Genomic DNA, 16,567 nt, shown 5'->3' with positions numbered 1-16,567 from the left:
TATGGGAACCGTTGGTCCTATAGCTTTATTGTTACTATACTACTATTAGGGGTGATACCGGTCCGATTTCGACCGGTTTTGCCATATTTTTCGGTCGAAACCGGTTATCCGATTTGGGATTTTTAGAAACCGAAATCGGTTGAAATAATACGGTTCGGTTTCAACCGGTTCAATCGGTTTCGTTCCGGCTTATCTGGTTTCAACTTCTAGAATAGAGAGAGAGAGAGAGAGAGAGAGAGAGAGAGAACAAGCCACCGCCGTCATCAAACGGTGGCACCGAGCTCCATCTCATACCAGATCTGAGTTTGGGGTTTCAAACAAAAGAAAAACAAAATTCAAACCAAAAATCAACGAAGAGATATGGGAAAAGGAGAGAGAGAGAGAGAGAGAGAGAGAGAGAGAGAGAGAGAGAGAGAGAGAGAGAGAGAGACTCACAGTTCCAAAGATACCAACATTCGTCAGACCCACCATCGCCGGACTCGCCATCGCCGTTGCCATCGAAGAAGAAGAAGAAGGGGAGAGAGAGAGGGGTGCGCAGACTGGAATAGTCTTTTTTTAGAAAAGAAAACGATAATTAGAATTTAGGAATTGGGTTTCTATAAATGAATATCACTTAAGTAATGTAATAAATATAATTATTAAACCTTTTACACACAAACGGGACAATAGCCCAGTGGTGAGTTGAGGCTATTTCTACTGCTTGGTCTTGAGTTCAAGCCCCAGCTCATACAATTTTTACATGCATGTAGAAAATCGGTCCGGTCCGGTCCGATTTCAACCGGTGTGAAAATCTACAAAATCGGGAACCGGACTGGAATAAATTTTTAAGAGAATTTCAAACAGGATTGAACCGATTCCATCAAAAAATCAGATTTTTAGACCGGTCCGGTCCGGTTTTCCGGTTCATATGAACACCCCTAAGGAACCGGACTAGAATAAATTTTTAAGAGAATTTCAAACAGGACCGAACCGATTCCATCAAAAAATCGAATTTTTAGACCGGTCCAATCCGGTTTTTCGGTTCATATGAACACCCCTAACTACTACAGTACCTTATTTATAATTATCACCTCGGTACCGTCAAAGAGTGCAATACCTCTGCCCGTCATTTCAGCATTACCCAAGGTTTTTTTTTTTTTTGAAAAGAGTCATTCATTCAACAGCCCATCGGGCAAACAAATTTCAGAACAGATACAGGAAAGAACCAAAGCAACCTAAACGTCGATCCGGCACCTACTGCCGAAGCAGGCCACGCGATAACGCCGGTACATAAGAACCAATCTAGGTCTAGATTACAGAGAATTTAATAAATCCACAGCTCAAACCCTAACAAATAAGCATCGCTGAAATTTGGAGGCAATACAACAACAAAACAACTAAAATCTAACAGGTCTCATGGACAAAAACCATAGTCACCGGCCTGAACACCGGACTATGGCGACCGAAGACCAGTCTTCATCCAGCCGATTGCTGCTCAGCCCAAACAAACACCACCGGACCACCACTAACCCCAACAACAACACCGGAACCCACCACCCTAAAACAAACATGCAGAGACAAAGAGACCACCAACACCGGACTATTCCTCAATAGGCGCCGTATTATTCGCCCACCACCATCACCCACCAGATCTGGAACACCCAGACTGGTACAAAATCAGACAGGGGAAACCCGCAGATAGAAAAGGAAAACTAAAAAAAACAGAAGAAAAACGAAAACCCCAAACACCAACCGCACACCTTATTGCTCGTTGCCGGACCAGGAACAAAACAGATCTAGAGACGATGGAAGAGGAAGGGGCCAGAGGAGCCACCATCCGCCGGCGAAGCTAGTCGGAGGAACCCTTGCCGTCCTAGCAAGCCGATGCTCGAAACCTGCAGATCATGGAGAACACAGCGAAGAGAGAGAGGAAAGGCGAGGAGGGCAGGGAGGACCGGGGGGAGGAGGGTGAGAGAGGCGGAGGCCCCCCCTCCCCCAGATCTGGAATCGAAATTTTTTTTCTCTCTGTAGCGGCGGCTCTTTCTCTCTGTAGCAAGAAAAGAGTTTTTGTTTATTAGCCACGAGTTTGCATTACCCAAGGTTGACTCCTTGTTATTCACTTTGTACTCATTTTTATAGGGGAATTGCGTTTGGGCAAACAATTGCGGAATCATGGAGAGGTTTTCGCAAAACGGTCCTGCTATATTGCACCGGTTTAATCTCGCAACTAAAGTAGTAATTTAGTAATTTATGTTCATTCATGCCTACATATGGAGTAGTATTTTAGCAGCTTTTCTTTTCTTTTTTTTGTCAAACTGCAATTATCCCAATAATGTTGTACTACTCTCTCCTTTTACAGTTTTACCCTTTCTCTCTCCTTTGAATTGCTTTTTTTTCTTTCTTTTGCGTAACTTTTTAGGAACTTTGGCATGGTTTTTTTTTTTTTACAATCATTCTACCTCCATGTCCAATTACACACCCACACTCACAATAGTGGTGGGTGTGTAAGTAGGTGTGGAGTTAGAATTTTCGTTATTTTTAAGGGTTGTTTCAGAACTCGTGAGGTGTTTCAAAATTTGTAGAGTGTCCTATCAATTTTGAAATAGCCCTTACCAATATCGAATTGAGCTAATTTTTTTTCAAAAATCTATATAAAAATATTTTAAGAATAATTTGCAGTTTGAATAGTCTTTCTAAGACTTGTAGTGGGCCCTGCAAAAATCATCAATTTATTGCTCATTTTAATTGCACCAAACAGGGCCCTTGCCACAACAATTTCTTAATTTTTGGGGGCCCATTACGAACCCTACAAGAATGATTCAAACTGTAAGTTATTTTTAAAATATTTTTTATGAGTTCCTAAAAAAAATTAACCCAATCCAATATCGATAAGGAATGTTTTAGAATTCGTTAAATTCCATAAGAACTCAAAATATACCAGAATCGTGATAGTGAAAAAACTTAAAATGAGATCGTAAGAAGAAAAAAAAAACAGAGTGTACACTATTCAAAAAGGGTTATTGCCCTGCTATTGGTACACTATTTTTGGTGTACACAAAATCTTAATAAATGATTAAAGCTGCTCAATTTTTCGAAAATAATTTTCAACGGTTTATATAAAAAATGAGCTCGATCGGATATCAATAAGAACTTGATCAATTATTTGCTCAATTTTCTGTTGGTTGTTACTGATACCTAACCAAGCTAATTTAGTAGTACAAAAATCCTTAAAAGGTGTTTTAAGCAAATAAAGTGGCTCCAATCATTTGTGTCGGATTTCAAAGTGGATCTTATGGGACCGCATTTTTTTTATTGTTTAAGACATGTTTAGTTTAAGTTTTCCAGGAGATTTTATGAGATAATGAGTTAAGATATAAATAAAAAAATGTGAGTAATAATCTGATAAAAAATCAAGGCAAACAGATGTTGGGGATTCGAACGTCCAAACCCACAAGCAAACGCACACAATCGAATAACAAACTAAGAATAGAAAACAATATAAAGCAAGAAAAGAACAAGACATAGAGATTATGTGGTTCTGACTTAAGCTAATTGCTTAATCGTACATCCACGGAGTGCTGAGGTGTTTCACTATAATGAAAATATGTCAGAGTTACAAAAAAGAGGCAGCCCTAGCTTTGCTTTTATATGCGCAAGCAAGCTAATACTAGAAAACCCTAAAAAACGCTAAAACCTGCGTTGGGCGGGACCCAAAACCTTCCAGGTCATTTTTTACTGCAACTCTAAAATTGTCTTCACATCTCAACAATCTCGCACTTGAAGACATGATCAGACATCCAGCCAATCATCAACTATCATTAACACCACCAACTCCCAGCCTCTCACTCAAGCTTGGAGACCCACAGACGCTGAACAAGACTTCAGCTTCTTCACAGTAACCACCTTCGTAAACATATCTGCCGGATTATCCCTTGTGTGAATCTTCTCCAAAGTGAACTGCCCATCCTCCAACAAAGAGCAAATAAAGTGATACTTTATGTCAATATGCTTGGTCTTCGAATGAAAAGCTGCGTTCTTCACCAGATGTATTGCACTCTGACTATCGCTGAACAATTTGCAATTGTCTTGTTCCTTATCCAACTCTTTCATGAAGCTCCTTAGCCATACCATCTCCTTGCATGCCTCCGTGGTTGCAACATACTCCGCCTCTGTTGTGGAAATAGTCACTATTTTCTGTAGCCGTGAGACCCAATCAACTGCTGCACTCCCCAGTGTAAAAACATACCCAGTAGTGCTCTTCCTGCTGTCAATGTCCTATGCTAAATCCGAATCCACATATCCTTGCAAACAAATATCAGAACCCCCAAAACATAAAGCCAAATCAGAAGTACCTCTCAGATACCGCAAAATCCACTTGACTGCCTCCCAATGCTCCTTGCTTGGATTTGCCATAAACCTGCTGACAACTCCCACTACTTGAGCAATGTCTTGCCTCGTGCTAACCATAGCATACATCAAGCTGCCTACCGCCAAGGCATATGGGACTTTGGCCATGTAGTTCTTTTCTTCATCAGTTACTTGTGGGCAGCGTGCCCTTGGAATTTTCGGATTCCAAAACGCAAAGGGCCCAGATCAAAGGAGTGCGAGCGGGGAAGCAAGCGCTGGCAAAATACAGAGTCGCCACTCGGGTTTTGAAGGTCCGACATCCAAGGAACCGTATTTCAAAGCACTTGTTGCACTGTTTGATTTGAAAAAGTTAAAGAACCAGTCCGTCATAACCATATATAGGTTCGGGAGCCAGGTTACGAGAGGGGAAAGGTTTTATGGCACCCCTCTCGCCCAATCCGGAGATCGGTCTCTACTTAGGCATTTGCGAAAATATTTGTTTGCGATTCTGTTTCATTAATCAATTTTAGCCAATTAGGGTAGGGAACAGTTAATCGGGGATTAAAACTGTAACATGTTTGCAGGATGTGATGGATATATCATGGATGGATGGAACGTTTAAATAAACAAATAAAAGCGGGATAAAAACCAACGCTTATGATCGAAATACCAAAACAGGGCTTTGTATGAGATTAACACACACGGTGGCCAACTTGCATGCGTGGATCAACCTGCATGCAAATGAACCATCGCGCGATAGTCCCATACACTCGCGCGAGTGTTGATACTTCACAAGCAGCTTGACTTTTATCCCCTTCTGGGCTCTGGAGGGACCAGTGCTCACCCAGGTGCAAACCACGCAGTTTATGTACGTACTTGAAAGTAAATAATATTACAGCAGATGGAAATATTATGAAAACACGACCCCTAAACAGTGGGGGTGACTAAACAGAGGCCAAGGCCAAGCTGCTCATGCAAGGGCAGTCCCTGGAAAACAGAGAACCATCGCGTGAGGGAGTGAGACACGCGCGCGATTATTCTGACTGGACTTCCAGGAATTGCTTTGCATGCTTAGGGCTCTGAGACATGTTCAAGAGCATTCCGAACCAAGTGAAGTTGTAAACTAAGCTAAACTATGATTTTTAACATGCAAAGCAGTGAGCTAATACTTTAAAAAGACTTGAAAGTGACTATGAACATGACAAGAAACTTAAAGACCAGCATCCCTTCCCCACGTGGTCCAATCTCGTGCAGACACAACTGTTGCGCGAGTTAGCAAGACCATCGCGCGAGGGAGTGCTTGGCCACGGCTCTTGAAACCTTGCTAGCTTTAGGGCCAGAACTGGTATTGATTACCAGCCTTGACCCTGCCAGCCCCCCTCAGGGGTTCGAACAGTAAGCAGAAAGGTATTATACCTTTGCTTGAGTGTCTTGAAAATGGCTTGAATGAGGTGATGTGGCTTGGACTGTGATTATGTGGGAATGGGTGTAGTATAGAATACTTGTGCTTGTATTTGCCTCTTCTTCCTTGAGAATTTTTTTGGTAACCCTTGAAGATGAAGCATGGGGGGGGGGGGGGTACTTATAGAGGGAGATATTGGTTGGTGGCTAAGCAAGGCAATGCAACCAGCCAACAAGGCTGGTCACAATTACTTGGTGGAGAAGTGGGTGCCAAAGGTGATGGGAGAATGGGCTAGAGGTGGTGAAAGGGGAGCCCCCCAGAACGCTGTTCAGTCGACGAAACGGGGTCACATTGGCCTGTAGCCCCCTGATCACCACGCAATCCGGGTGAAAATGACAGGTGTTGACCATCACGCGAGACAGTGAGTCCATCGCGCGAGTGTCAAGCTAAACCCCGCGAGGGTCAACAGTCAAAACTTTGACTTTGACCGCCACCTGGCCCTTGAATCATCGCCCGAGGGACCCAGGACGCCGCGCGATGGTCAACCCTAAGGCCTAGTTTTTGGTTCAAGGGTTTTAGGGCTAAGGATGGGCTCCACGTATACCAAACTCAAGCCATTTCATTTTCTCAAAACTGTTTTCGACCTGATTCATCATCGGGGAAACAAGAAATCGAAAAATGAAGTAAAACGATCGGGAAATCAGATTGGGGTGTCTACATTACTGCCATTTTTCCCCTCGAAAGCTTGAAGTGACTTGCCAACGGTGTGCTAATAGGCTTAGCACCTTCCATGTTGAACCTTTTGAGCATCTTTTCAACATATTCCTCCTGTGACAACTTCAACTTTCGGTTCACCCTGTCCCTACTGATTTGCATCCCAAAGATTTTCTTCGCAGAACCCAAATCCTTCATTGCAAACTCCCTGGACAACTGTGCCTTGAGATTAGCAATCTCATCCATGCTTGAATCTGTAACAAGCATATCATCTACATACAACAAAAGTATGAGATACGATTTACCAAGCTTCTTAAAATAACAACAGTGATCCCCATGACATCTACTGAACCCCGTATTTGTCATAAAGGTATCAAACCTTTTATACCACTGCCCAGGCGCTTGTTTCAACCCATACAGACTCCTTCGAAGCTTACATACCTGATCCTCTTTCCCTTTGACAACATAATCCTCTGGCTGATGCATATAAATATCCTCCTCCAAATTCCCATGAAGGAAAGCAGTTTTAACATCTAACAGCTCTAAGTGCAAGTTCTCAACAGCCACAATATTAAGGACACACCTGATAGTACAAATCTTTACCACAGGAGAAAAGATTTCGGTGTAGTCAATACCTGGTTTCTACTCAAAATCCTTTACTACCAACCTCGCCTTGTACCGTTTGCTCCCATCAGATTCTTCCTTAAGCCTGTATACCCATTTGTTGTGCAAAGCTCTCTTCCCCTTGGGCAACTGAACCAAGTCCCAAGTCTGGTTTGATGAGAGAGAATCCATCTCATCATCCATTGCTCGCTCCCACTCTCCCCTGGTCTCCACCTGTAATGCTTCCTTAAAACATTCTGGTTCACCACTATTAGTTAACAACAAATAGTGTAAAGCAGGAGAATAATGCATTGGTGGTTTAACGGTACGTGTAGACCTCATGAGTGGAGGAGTCTGTAGATCTGCCTATGGAGTAGGTTGTATATTAATATCTGGAGGCTATGAGACATTACTGTCAGGGATCCCCTCAAACGCTACAAAGTCTGAATTTTCATTAGCCTCATCGGGTTGTTTCTGTCTATTTCTATACAAAATAGACTCATTAAATACCACATCCATACTCATGCGTGTTTTTCGATTTTCAAAATCATATAGCCTATACCCATAGCTATCAGTACCATAGCCTATGAACACGCACTTTCGAGACTTAGCATCAAGTTTACCCCTATCACTCAATTTAATATGCATATAGGCCATGCAACTAAATACTCGTAAATGAGATAAATTTACCTCTTTACCTGACCAAGTCTCCTCCGGCAATTCATTGTTCAAAGGAACTGAAGATCCTCTGTTGATCAAATACGCCGCTGTATTTACTGCGTTAGCCCAGAATTGCTTAGGTAACCCAGTATGTAGCCTCATGCTCCTTGTGCGCTCTAGGATCGTCCTATTCATACGCTCAGCAACTCCATTCTGCCTTGGCTTCTTTGGAATCGTTTTCAACCTTCGAATCCCATTTGCAGCACAGTAAGCCTCAAACTCACCAGCACAATACTTGCCGCCATTATCAGATTTCAGACACTTCAATTTTTTTCCTGTTTCATTCTCAACTAATATTTTCCAATTCTTGAAAACACCAAACACATCAGATTTATGCTTGCGAAAATAAACCCATAATTTTCTAGTAGCGTCATCAATGAAAGTAACAAAATAACGTGAGCCATTAAGAGAAGATACCTGAGATGGTCCCCACACGTCTGTATGAACCAGCTCAAACTTCTCTGATTTTAGAGTCTTTGCCACTTTTGTAAAGCTAACTTTCCTCTGTTTCCTGAAGATGCAATCCTCACAGAAGTCCAAGTCCAGCGACTTACAACCCGGCAATCTCCCCTTCGACAACATTACTTTCATTCCCTTTTCGCTTATGTGACCCTGCCTACGATGCCACGTAGTACAATCAACCGTTGATGCTGCCACTGCGATGCTATAGTAAGTACTAGAAGATACATATAGGGTTCCTTCCTTTTTACCGCAAGCCACAACCAGTGCCCCTTTGCTCATCTTCCAAGCGTCTGATGTAAACGATGTGACCACTCCACCCTCTGACAACTGACCCACCGAAATAAGATTCCTTGTTAGACTAGGCACATGTCTAACATCCTTCAATTTCAGTACTGTCCCGTTTGTCTGAGTCATATACGCATTCTCTTTCCCAATTATGTTGCAAGCTTCATCATCACCCAGATAAACTTTTCCAAAGTTTCCCTGCAAATAATTCTGTAGCACATTCATGCGTGAAGTAGCATGAAATGAGGTTCCCGAGTCTACAATCCAAGACTCATCGTGAGAATCCAGCGAACAAATCAAGGCTTTATTATCCGATTCCTCGGAAACATTGACGGTGTTCTTACCCTCCTGATTATTCCCGTTCTGCTGTTTTTTCGGTGGTGCCTTACAGTCTCGCTTCCAATGCCCCATCTGACTACAGTTCCAACAACCTTCAGGTTTCACTTCTTTACTACGAGACTTACTCCTGCCCCTGTTCTTGGAACTCCCTCTTCCCTTGCCCTTGTTGCCTCCCCTATTCTCAGACCTGCCTCTGTCCTCTGTACTAAGTGCTGAACCCGAAGCAACATCCTCACCCGATGCTCTCCTCCTAGCCTCTTCTCCTAATATCAATCCAGTAACATCCTCCAATTTAATTGTTGCAGACCCGGAGGAATTACTCACTGCCATGACAAGTCCATTCAAACTTTCTGGCAAACTCGATAGTAGAACAAGAGCTCTAATCTCATCATCAAAATTAATACCCACGGATTCTAACTTATTCGTGACCGTATTAAATTCATTCAGATGTTCAGCAACAATAGAGTTTTTAGGCATCTTTAGGTTAAACAATTTTTTCATAAGATATACCTTATTTACCGCAGAAGGTTTCTCGTACATCTTTTCTAGGGCTTTAAACAAATCTGCTGTAATCTTTTCTTTGGCAATATTCGACGCAACCGACGGTGCGAGGCTCAATTGCACAGTCCCCAAAGTTTTGCGATCCAAAATATCCCAATCTGCTTGCTTTATGCTTTCTGATTTTGTGCCACTGATCGGATGATATAGATCCTTCTGATACAAAAATATCCTCCATCTGCATCTTCTAGAAAGCGTAGTTCGTACCATTGAACTTCTCGATCTTGTATTTTTTCTTCAGCCATTGTGTAAACCATTGACCTCCTAACCCGAAGCTCTGATACCAGTTGTTGGGGATTCGAACGTCCAAACCCACAAGCAAACGCACACAATCGAAGAACAAACCAAGAATAGAAAACAATATAAAGCAAGAAAAGAACAAGATACAGAGATTACGTGGTTCCGACTTAAGCTGATTGCTTAATCGTAGGTCTACGGGGTGCTGGGGTGTTTCACTATGATGAAAATATATCAGAGTTACAAAAAAGAGGCAGCCCTAGCTTTGCTTTTATATGCGCAAGCAAGCTAATACTAGAAAACCTTTAAAAACACTAAAAACCTGCGTTGGGCGGGACCCAAAATCTTCCGGGTCATTTTTTACTGCAACTCTAAAATTGTCTTCACATCTCAACAACAGGTCCCAGACTCCCCACAAGTTCAACTAGTGAAAGTGCAGAAAAGGGAAAAAAAAAGTTGGCTCAAAAAAATGGGTAATGTATTGGGAAACAAGCTGAAGGTTAATTTTGTCATTTGGCTTCAGCTGTTAAGCGTTGCAGTTGATTTCTGCCATCGCATTTAAACACTACTACATTAATAGATATGGGTCACACTAAACTCCGTTCCGTAGCAAAAAATAAGTCCTTATTTTTTAAGAAGGCAATTTCAAGATAAAAAATTATGGGTTTATTGAAATCTAAAAATATGCAATATGAATCTTATTTAGAAGATCTCGATGATATCATTTATACGATGCAAAAAAAATTGAAAAATTATTTTTCATTTACTTTATTTTTGAGTTTGAAAATGTGAAATAAACTGTTTATTTTTTAAGAAGATTTCTGAAACGGGGCATAAGCACCCAATAAACTAGAGTGGCAATCTTAATCCACATTTTTAACCCACTTAAATCTGTCCACTTATAACCCAACGCAATCTGCTCATATTATATAATGGGCTGATAAACCCATATCAATTCATATTTACATGGACTTATATGAGTTAAAAATGAGCTGGAATTAATATGGGTTATGAGCTGACAATAATGTTAAAATCACACACAAACGCTTACGCATGCAGACTCACAAATGAGGTGAGCCCGTGTGTGTAAGCAATTATTGTACGAGCTGAAGTGGTAAACGACATCTCCGCCTCAGTGCTTACGTTGTGCTGTCGGTCCGTCCCATATTACCAAACAAAAGAACCGTGAAAGCGGTTAACCACGCTACACTGCAGACAGGAATCTCCACCCTTTTTTTTTCTTTCCCAGGTTCATAAAGTAGGAGTAATTCTCAATTGTTGTCAATAAATCTCAATTCATAGCTCCCCGCAATTTCATAGTCAGGAAAAATATGGAGTATTTTGCAGCGGCAATCGAGCAATAGTGAGCCGAGCTCAAGCTTCGGAATAATGTTCCGGGCTGAGCGCGGCCTAAAATCCGTGGCTCTTTCCGAGCCCGAGCTGATCTGTAATGTGGCGGGCCGAGCTTGAACAGTTTAAAGCTCGATTCTCAGGGGCGGAGATATGTTAGGGGTAGGGGTGTTCAAGAAAACTGCTCAAACCGTAAAATCGGTCCAATCCAGACAGAACTGTCCTATTTGGTTCGGTTCTGCGGTTCTACGGTCAGGTTATGGTTCCAAAAAAATAATAACTGTTAATTTTGGTTCGGTTACTGATTCTCAATTAATAAATCGTGGTAAGAACCGAACTGGACCGTTTAAAACTAAGGTAAATATAGATATTCATATGTGTGTAATTAAATATGTATTTGAATTTGGTAGGTTAATCTTTTTCTTGTTAAACTTAATTTATTTAGAGAAGAAATTTCATTTATTAGGAAAGCTTTTATTTTCTTTCTTCCTTTTCTATTGCAGCAGATTATCTTTCTATTTGTTTAATTTTATGAGTTCATATTTTGTGAATAAGTGTTTGCATGTTTATTGGATAGAATCGGAATCGAACCAAAATCGGACTGGTCTTGCTGTTTGGTTCTGGTTAGGTTTCATGCATATAATAGTTAGGTTATGGTTCCCAATTTTCTAGAACCGTTTGAAATAGTCCGGTTACTGATTTTCTAGAGAACCAGACCATTTCGGACAGTGTACACCCCTAGTTAGGAGCCGACCCGTCCCCCCAAGCCCTCAAGTTTTAAAAGTTTTATTTAATTTTGAATATTATTGATAATTATTCTTGTATAACTATTTACAATTTTAATAATTTTGGTTTGATTTGGTAAAAAATTAATTATTTTTACATTCTCATTTTTCAATTGATTGATATACTTTAACTGTATTAGGCTAGAATCATTTAAATACAAATGTAACATATTGCAAAGAGAAAAATTATATGGTATCATAAGTATATATTCTGATAAAAAATATATGTCTATTAAGTTGATCCTCTCCCGGAATAAAAATCCTGACTCTGTCAACTCAGCTCGTTTATAACCCTATTTGTGGGTATGTAACTTTTTACTACTCCCTCCATCCATTTTTAAATCGGAAAACCTATAGGTACTGACCAAAACGTAGGGATATTGTACCGAAGGCTGCCGCCAGGCTGTCTCCGGCCATCGGACGACTGATCCGAGCCGTCCAAAAATTTTAAAAAAAAATAGAGGGGCCTAAACGGGAATCAACGACATCCGAGGTGTGTAGGGTGGTTAATCTAAACACCTTATTTTTTTGTGTATGCTTAGGCTCCCTTGTTTTTTTTTTTATAAAATTTTTGGATGGCTCGGATCGGCCATCTGGTGGCCGGAGACGGCCCGGCGGCGGCCGTCGGTACGATATCCCTACATTTTGGTCGGTACTGGTAGCAGTACTCATTTTAAATGTCCAGTTTCGTAACTCCAACTTATTAAGAAAACATTATCATTACACTTTTCACATCAATTTTTACCTCCAATTTCCCTTTTTATCATCTATGGAGACATCATCATTACACTTTTACTCTCTAACTTTTCAAAATGGAATCTACTTTTAGGGGCAAAATAAAAAATGTACCAACTTTTACCTACTAATTTTATAAAATAGACATTTATTAAGGGACAACACAAAATAAAATACTGAACTTTAAAAAGGGGACGGATGGAGTATTGAAGTATACTTGATCTAGTTTCTACTAATTTTCTATTTTGGGACGGAGGTATAACTTGACAAAAAAAAAAAAATAATCCTCTCCTCAACGGACAACTCACAACAGTCAACAGACCCTCACCACCAAGAACTATTGTGGGTGTGTAGTTAAACCACGTTGCCCATGGAGGATATTAGTAACCAATCCAAAAACATGTGGTTTCTATCCAGTAAATATACCGACATAGGTTTTTTAAAACAGACACGGCATACACATGGCTTTTGGACTCGTTTTGGGTTTCACAAAGACAAAGATAATCGGAGTCGTTTATTTTGTTCAAAACATTTTATTTAAGGTCCTCGTAAAAAATCAGCTCATTTGGATATCGGTAAAGAGCTATTTTTTGAAGTAAAGTTGAGTGTTTCGTAAACCCCTTTACCGATATCCAAATAAGCTAATTTTTTACGGGGACCTTAAACAAGATGTTTTGAACAAAATAAACAGCTCCGATCATCTTTGTGAAACTCAAATGGGTCCAAATTCTATCGTACGTGCTATCTGTTTTAAAAAATCTGTGTATATAGCACTGTTGGTTTCTATCACCAGCTAGATACTAGATTGACATAAAACCCACGACGATTGTGTCATGTACTCGTGGGAGATGGTACCAAGCGAGGGTGCTTGGCAGCGGTGCCGAGCGGTTGATCTGGTCATTCATCTCGGCACAAACAACTCAAATCTAATCCTAGCGCATCAAAATCCGAATCGTCCGTTACCCAGAAAAGATATGAGCCGTCGATTGTCGAGTTAAACGGCTGAATCAACCGCTTGACACTGCTGCAAAGTGGGATGCTTGACAGCATTCTCGAATCTACTCCATTCAAAGTACATGGATTTGGGATACTGCCAAACACCCCGCTTAGTTGTGTTGTTTTTTTTTAAAAAGAACATTGTTGGAGTATTAATATTTTATTGGAGGTTCCATCCAATGAATGGAAAAAAAAATTCAGTGCCAAGTAGATACCATATGGTGCTGCTTGGCGCATTCGAGCCGTCCATTGTATTTTTGGATGGCTCGGATTTGGAGAGAGAAAAAGAAGAGAGAAAGTATTAAGGTGAAATAGCTTTAATATGAAGTGTCCAAAAGTGTATTGGACAGTTTGAATGTACCAAATAAATATCACGTAAGATATATCCACCCCGCCCCGAAAAAATTTCTCAATGAATGTAGTAATTATTGAGTGATCTATGAGACAACCTCATTTACTTTTTTTGTTTCTGTGTGGTCCTGGGCCCAATAAATAAAACGATCTCATCAATCTCAAGTATAAAACGCAAAGCGATGATTAAATCATGATTTTAGGAGCAAAAACCCCATTCATCTCTATCTGCATTATCTTCTTCTCTTCCAACCCCAAGGGTTATAGAGCCTCTCTATCTGCATTATCTTGGGTTATAGAGCCAGAAAGAAATAGCAGGAGAGAGAGAGAGAGAGAGAGAGAGAGAGAGAGAGAGAGAGAGAGAGAGAGAGAGAGAGAGAGAGTGTGTGTCTTGAGAATGCCCTTCGCTTGAGTCATTGGATCTGCCAAAATTTTGAGACCTCGAGCATTTTACTCACTAGGTAAACAACCAACCATCTCTCTCTCTCTCTCTCTCTCTCTCTCTCTCTGGCTTACTGCCATAGTAGGAACAACAATGCTACTCATCGTGTGTGTGGCTTGTGATATGTTGTGTTTGATGTTGTGTGAGTAATATTTTTGATAATCGAAATGCAATTTGCGGGGGAAAAAAAGGAGTGGTACTACAATAATGACTTTCGATACATGAAAATATTCATGAAAGACAATGAACGGTACAAATTCAATGGTACAGATTTAACGTTCATTACCCTTCATGAACATTTTATGCACCGAGAGTCATGTATCCTAATATTTTTGGAAAAAAAAAAAGAAAAAGAAAGCTAAGAGGTACAAGGAAATTTTTATCTACACCTCAAACAGACTAGGTAATACATTGGAAATGAATCTCCATTGGAATACATTTCTAATTCCATGTAAATCACATTTAAGACTAGTAATTAGACTTGTGCTTTTGTCAATTTTAACCTCACAAAATAGCTAAAATAGAAAATGTGTTTTTTTTTTTTTGCTTAACTTGCGTTCTTGGTTTTTTTGCTTTTTCTTTATTTAATAAATGAGTGCACTTGCCTATTTTTATGGGCTGCTATTAGGTTATGGTCCTATAAATTAGGTCGTTGCTGTTAGTTTGTGCTTATCTATTGTATCTTTAACACAAGACTTCATAAATAAATAAATAAGAGAAAATCTTATTCACAAAAATGCCGTGAATAAGATTTATGATGATTGGCACATTGTGTGTTATTTGGAGGCTGGATGGTACTTGAACCGAGTAAATCGGAGGTCTTCACCCTTCGACGTGGGTCTCTCTCTTATTGCGTTTTATATTTACTTGTTGACTCGGTTGAAAATGTTGGTTTCGTACTAGAAGTCTCTGTTTTTTTCGTATTTGCGTAGTGATTGATTGGTTCAAATGCTCTAATGCAATGCAGGTTGATTTAATTCGAGTTTAGTCGAACCCGAAACTGTAATGTCGGAGATGAGAGTGGCTGTTGTTGGCGCCGGGATCAGCGGGCTGGTGGCGGCGACAGAGCTTGCAAAGGGTGGCGCGAAGGTGGTGTTGTATGAGAAGGAGGACTACTTGGGCGGCCACGCTAAGACAGTCACGGTGGACGGCCGCAAATTGGACCTCGGTTTTATGGTCTTCAATCGAGTAAGTAATTTACGTGCTTTTTTATTACCATGACATGACACTTTTTTTTGTAGAAAATATGTTTGATGTTTGGAGAATGTGTTGAATGTTTTATGCCTTGTTTCTTCACTTTTCAAAAAGAATTTTTCAAAAAATATCCTCTAGATTTCCTTAGATTCCTTCTATTTTCAACATTTCTCTCTCTATTTTTCTCCACTTATTATCCCTACTATTTTTCAAAAAAAATTTCAAAACCCAAACCAAACATAGCATTAATTTTTGAAAACAACTTAACTTTTAACAAATTTTAAATTTTAGTACGAACAATTTCGCAAAATGGGGCTTGAGTAGCATATCCAAAAGAGAAAAACTTTTTTAGCCTTCGGGCCTTTCATTCCGGTTAAAAAAAAAAGAAGAGAAAAACTTTTTAACGGGGCCTACAGTAAGTGCAACTTACGGCACTCCATCTCGTCTGTTCAAAAATGTTTTGGACTGTCTGGATTAAAAACAAACTATTTCCGTTAATAGATATTTTTTACCGGTAATAGTTTAAAAGCGTATCTCAACTATTGATTGCTGAAACGAATGTCTAAGATTGCGCAGAATCACAGATGCTGATTTGATTGATAACGTGGTTTGACTAAAATAAAAAAATAATGTGTATATATATATATATATATTGGGTGATTGTGAAAGTACACTCATCGACTTTTAATCTGTTTTTTATAATGCACTAATAGAGGCTTTTGTGGTAAGGAGATGGGGAGTACGTTGCATGGCGTGGCTGCCTTCTCACCATTGATTAATAGTACTAGTAATTACTCCATGTAATTAGGCAAAGACGTACTGATTACGGTAATTGAATCCACTCCAAATACTCCCTCCGTCCCAACAATTTCGACATACGTGTCTTTTAAAAAATTGTCTATATATCACAATCTATAATGTTTTACATAATTTCGAAAATATTATATTTTATATCCATATTGCATATAAAAAACATTATAAATTGAAACATGGAAAATTCTAAAATCAGCCCAGTGGGCTGACAATAATGAGTGTGTGAATGTGTATTCAAGGGTATAAAAAGTACAC

General features: G+C 39.9%; 1 protein-coding gene across 4 annotated transcripts in view; it reads left to right on the top strand.

Moving 5' to 3' along the window:
- Positions 1 to 14,171: 14,171 nt before the first annotated feature.
- LOC131322860 (uncharacterized) overlaps positions 14,172 to 16,567 on the top strand; it is a 37,999-nt gene continuing 35,603 nt past the window's right edge. For 3 of the 4 annotated variants that reach the window (XR_009198980.1, XR_009198981.1, XR_009198982.1), the window contains exons 1-2: positions 14,172 to 14,324; positions 15,273 to 15,493. Coding sequence is in view for 1 of the 4 variants with exons in the window: in XM_058354392.1 (XP_058210375.1) it covers positions 15,311 to 15,493 (183 nt within the window). In the remaining 3 variants the exon portion in view is untranslated. The remainder of the gene's footprint in view (positions 14,325 to 15,272; positions 15,494 to 16,567) is intronic. The other variant, XM_058354392.1, reaches the window with a different exon arrangement.

Source organism: Rhododendron vialii, chromosome 4a (genome assembly GCF_030253575.1).
Source record: "Rhododendron vialii isolate Sample 1 chromosome 4a, ASM3025357v1".
NCBI classification, from domain to species: Eukaryota; Viridiplantae; Streptophyta; class Magnoliopsida; order Ericales; family Ericaceae; genus Rhododendron; species Rhododendron vialii.
This window is presented reverse-complemented; position numbering and strand designations above follow the sequence as displayed.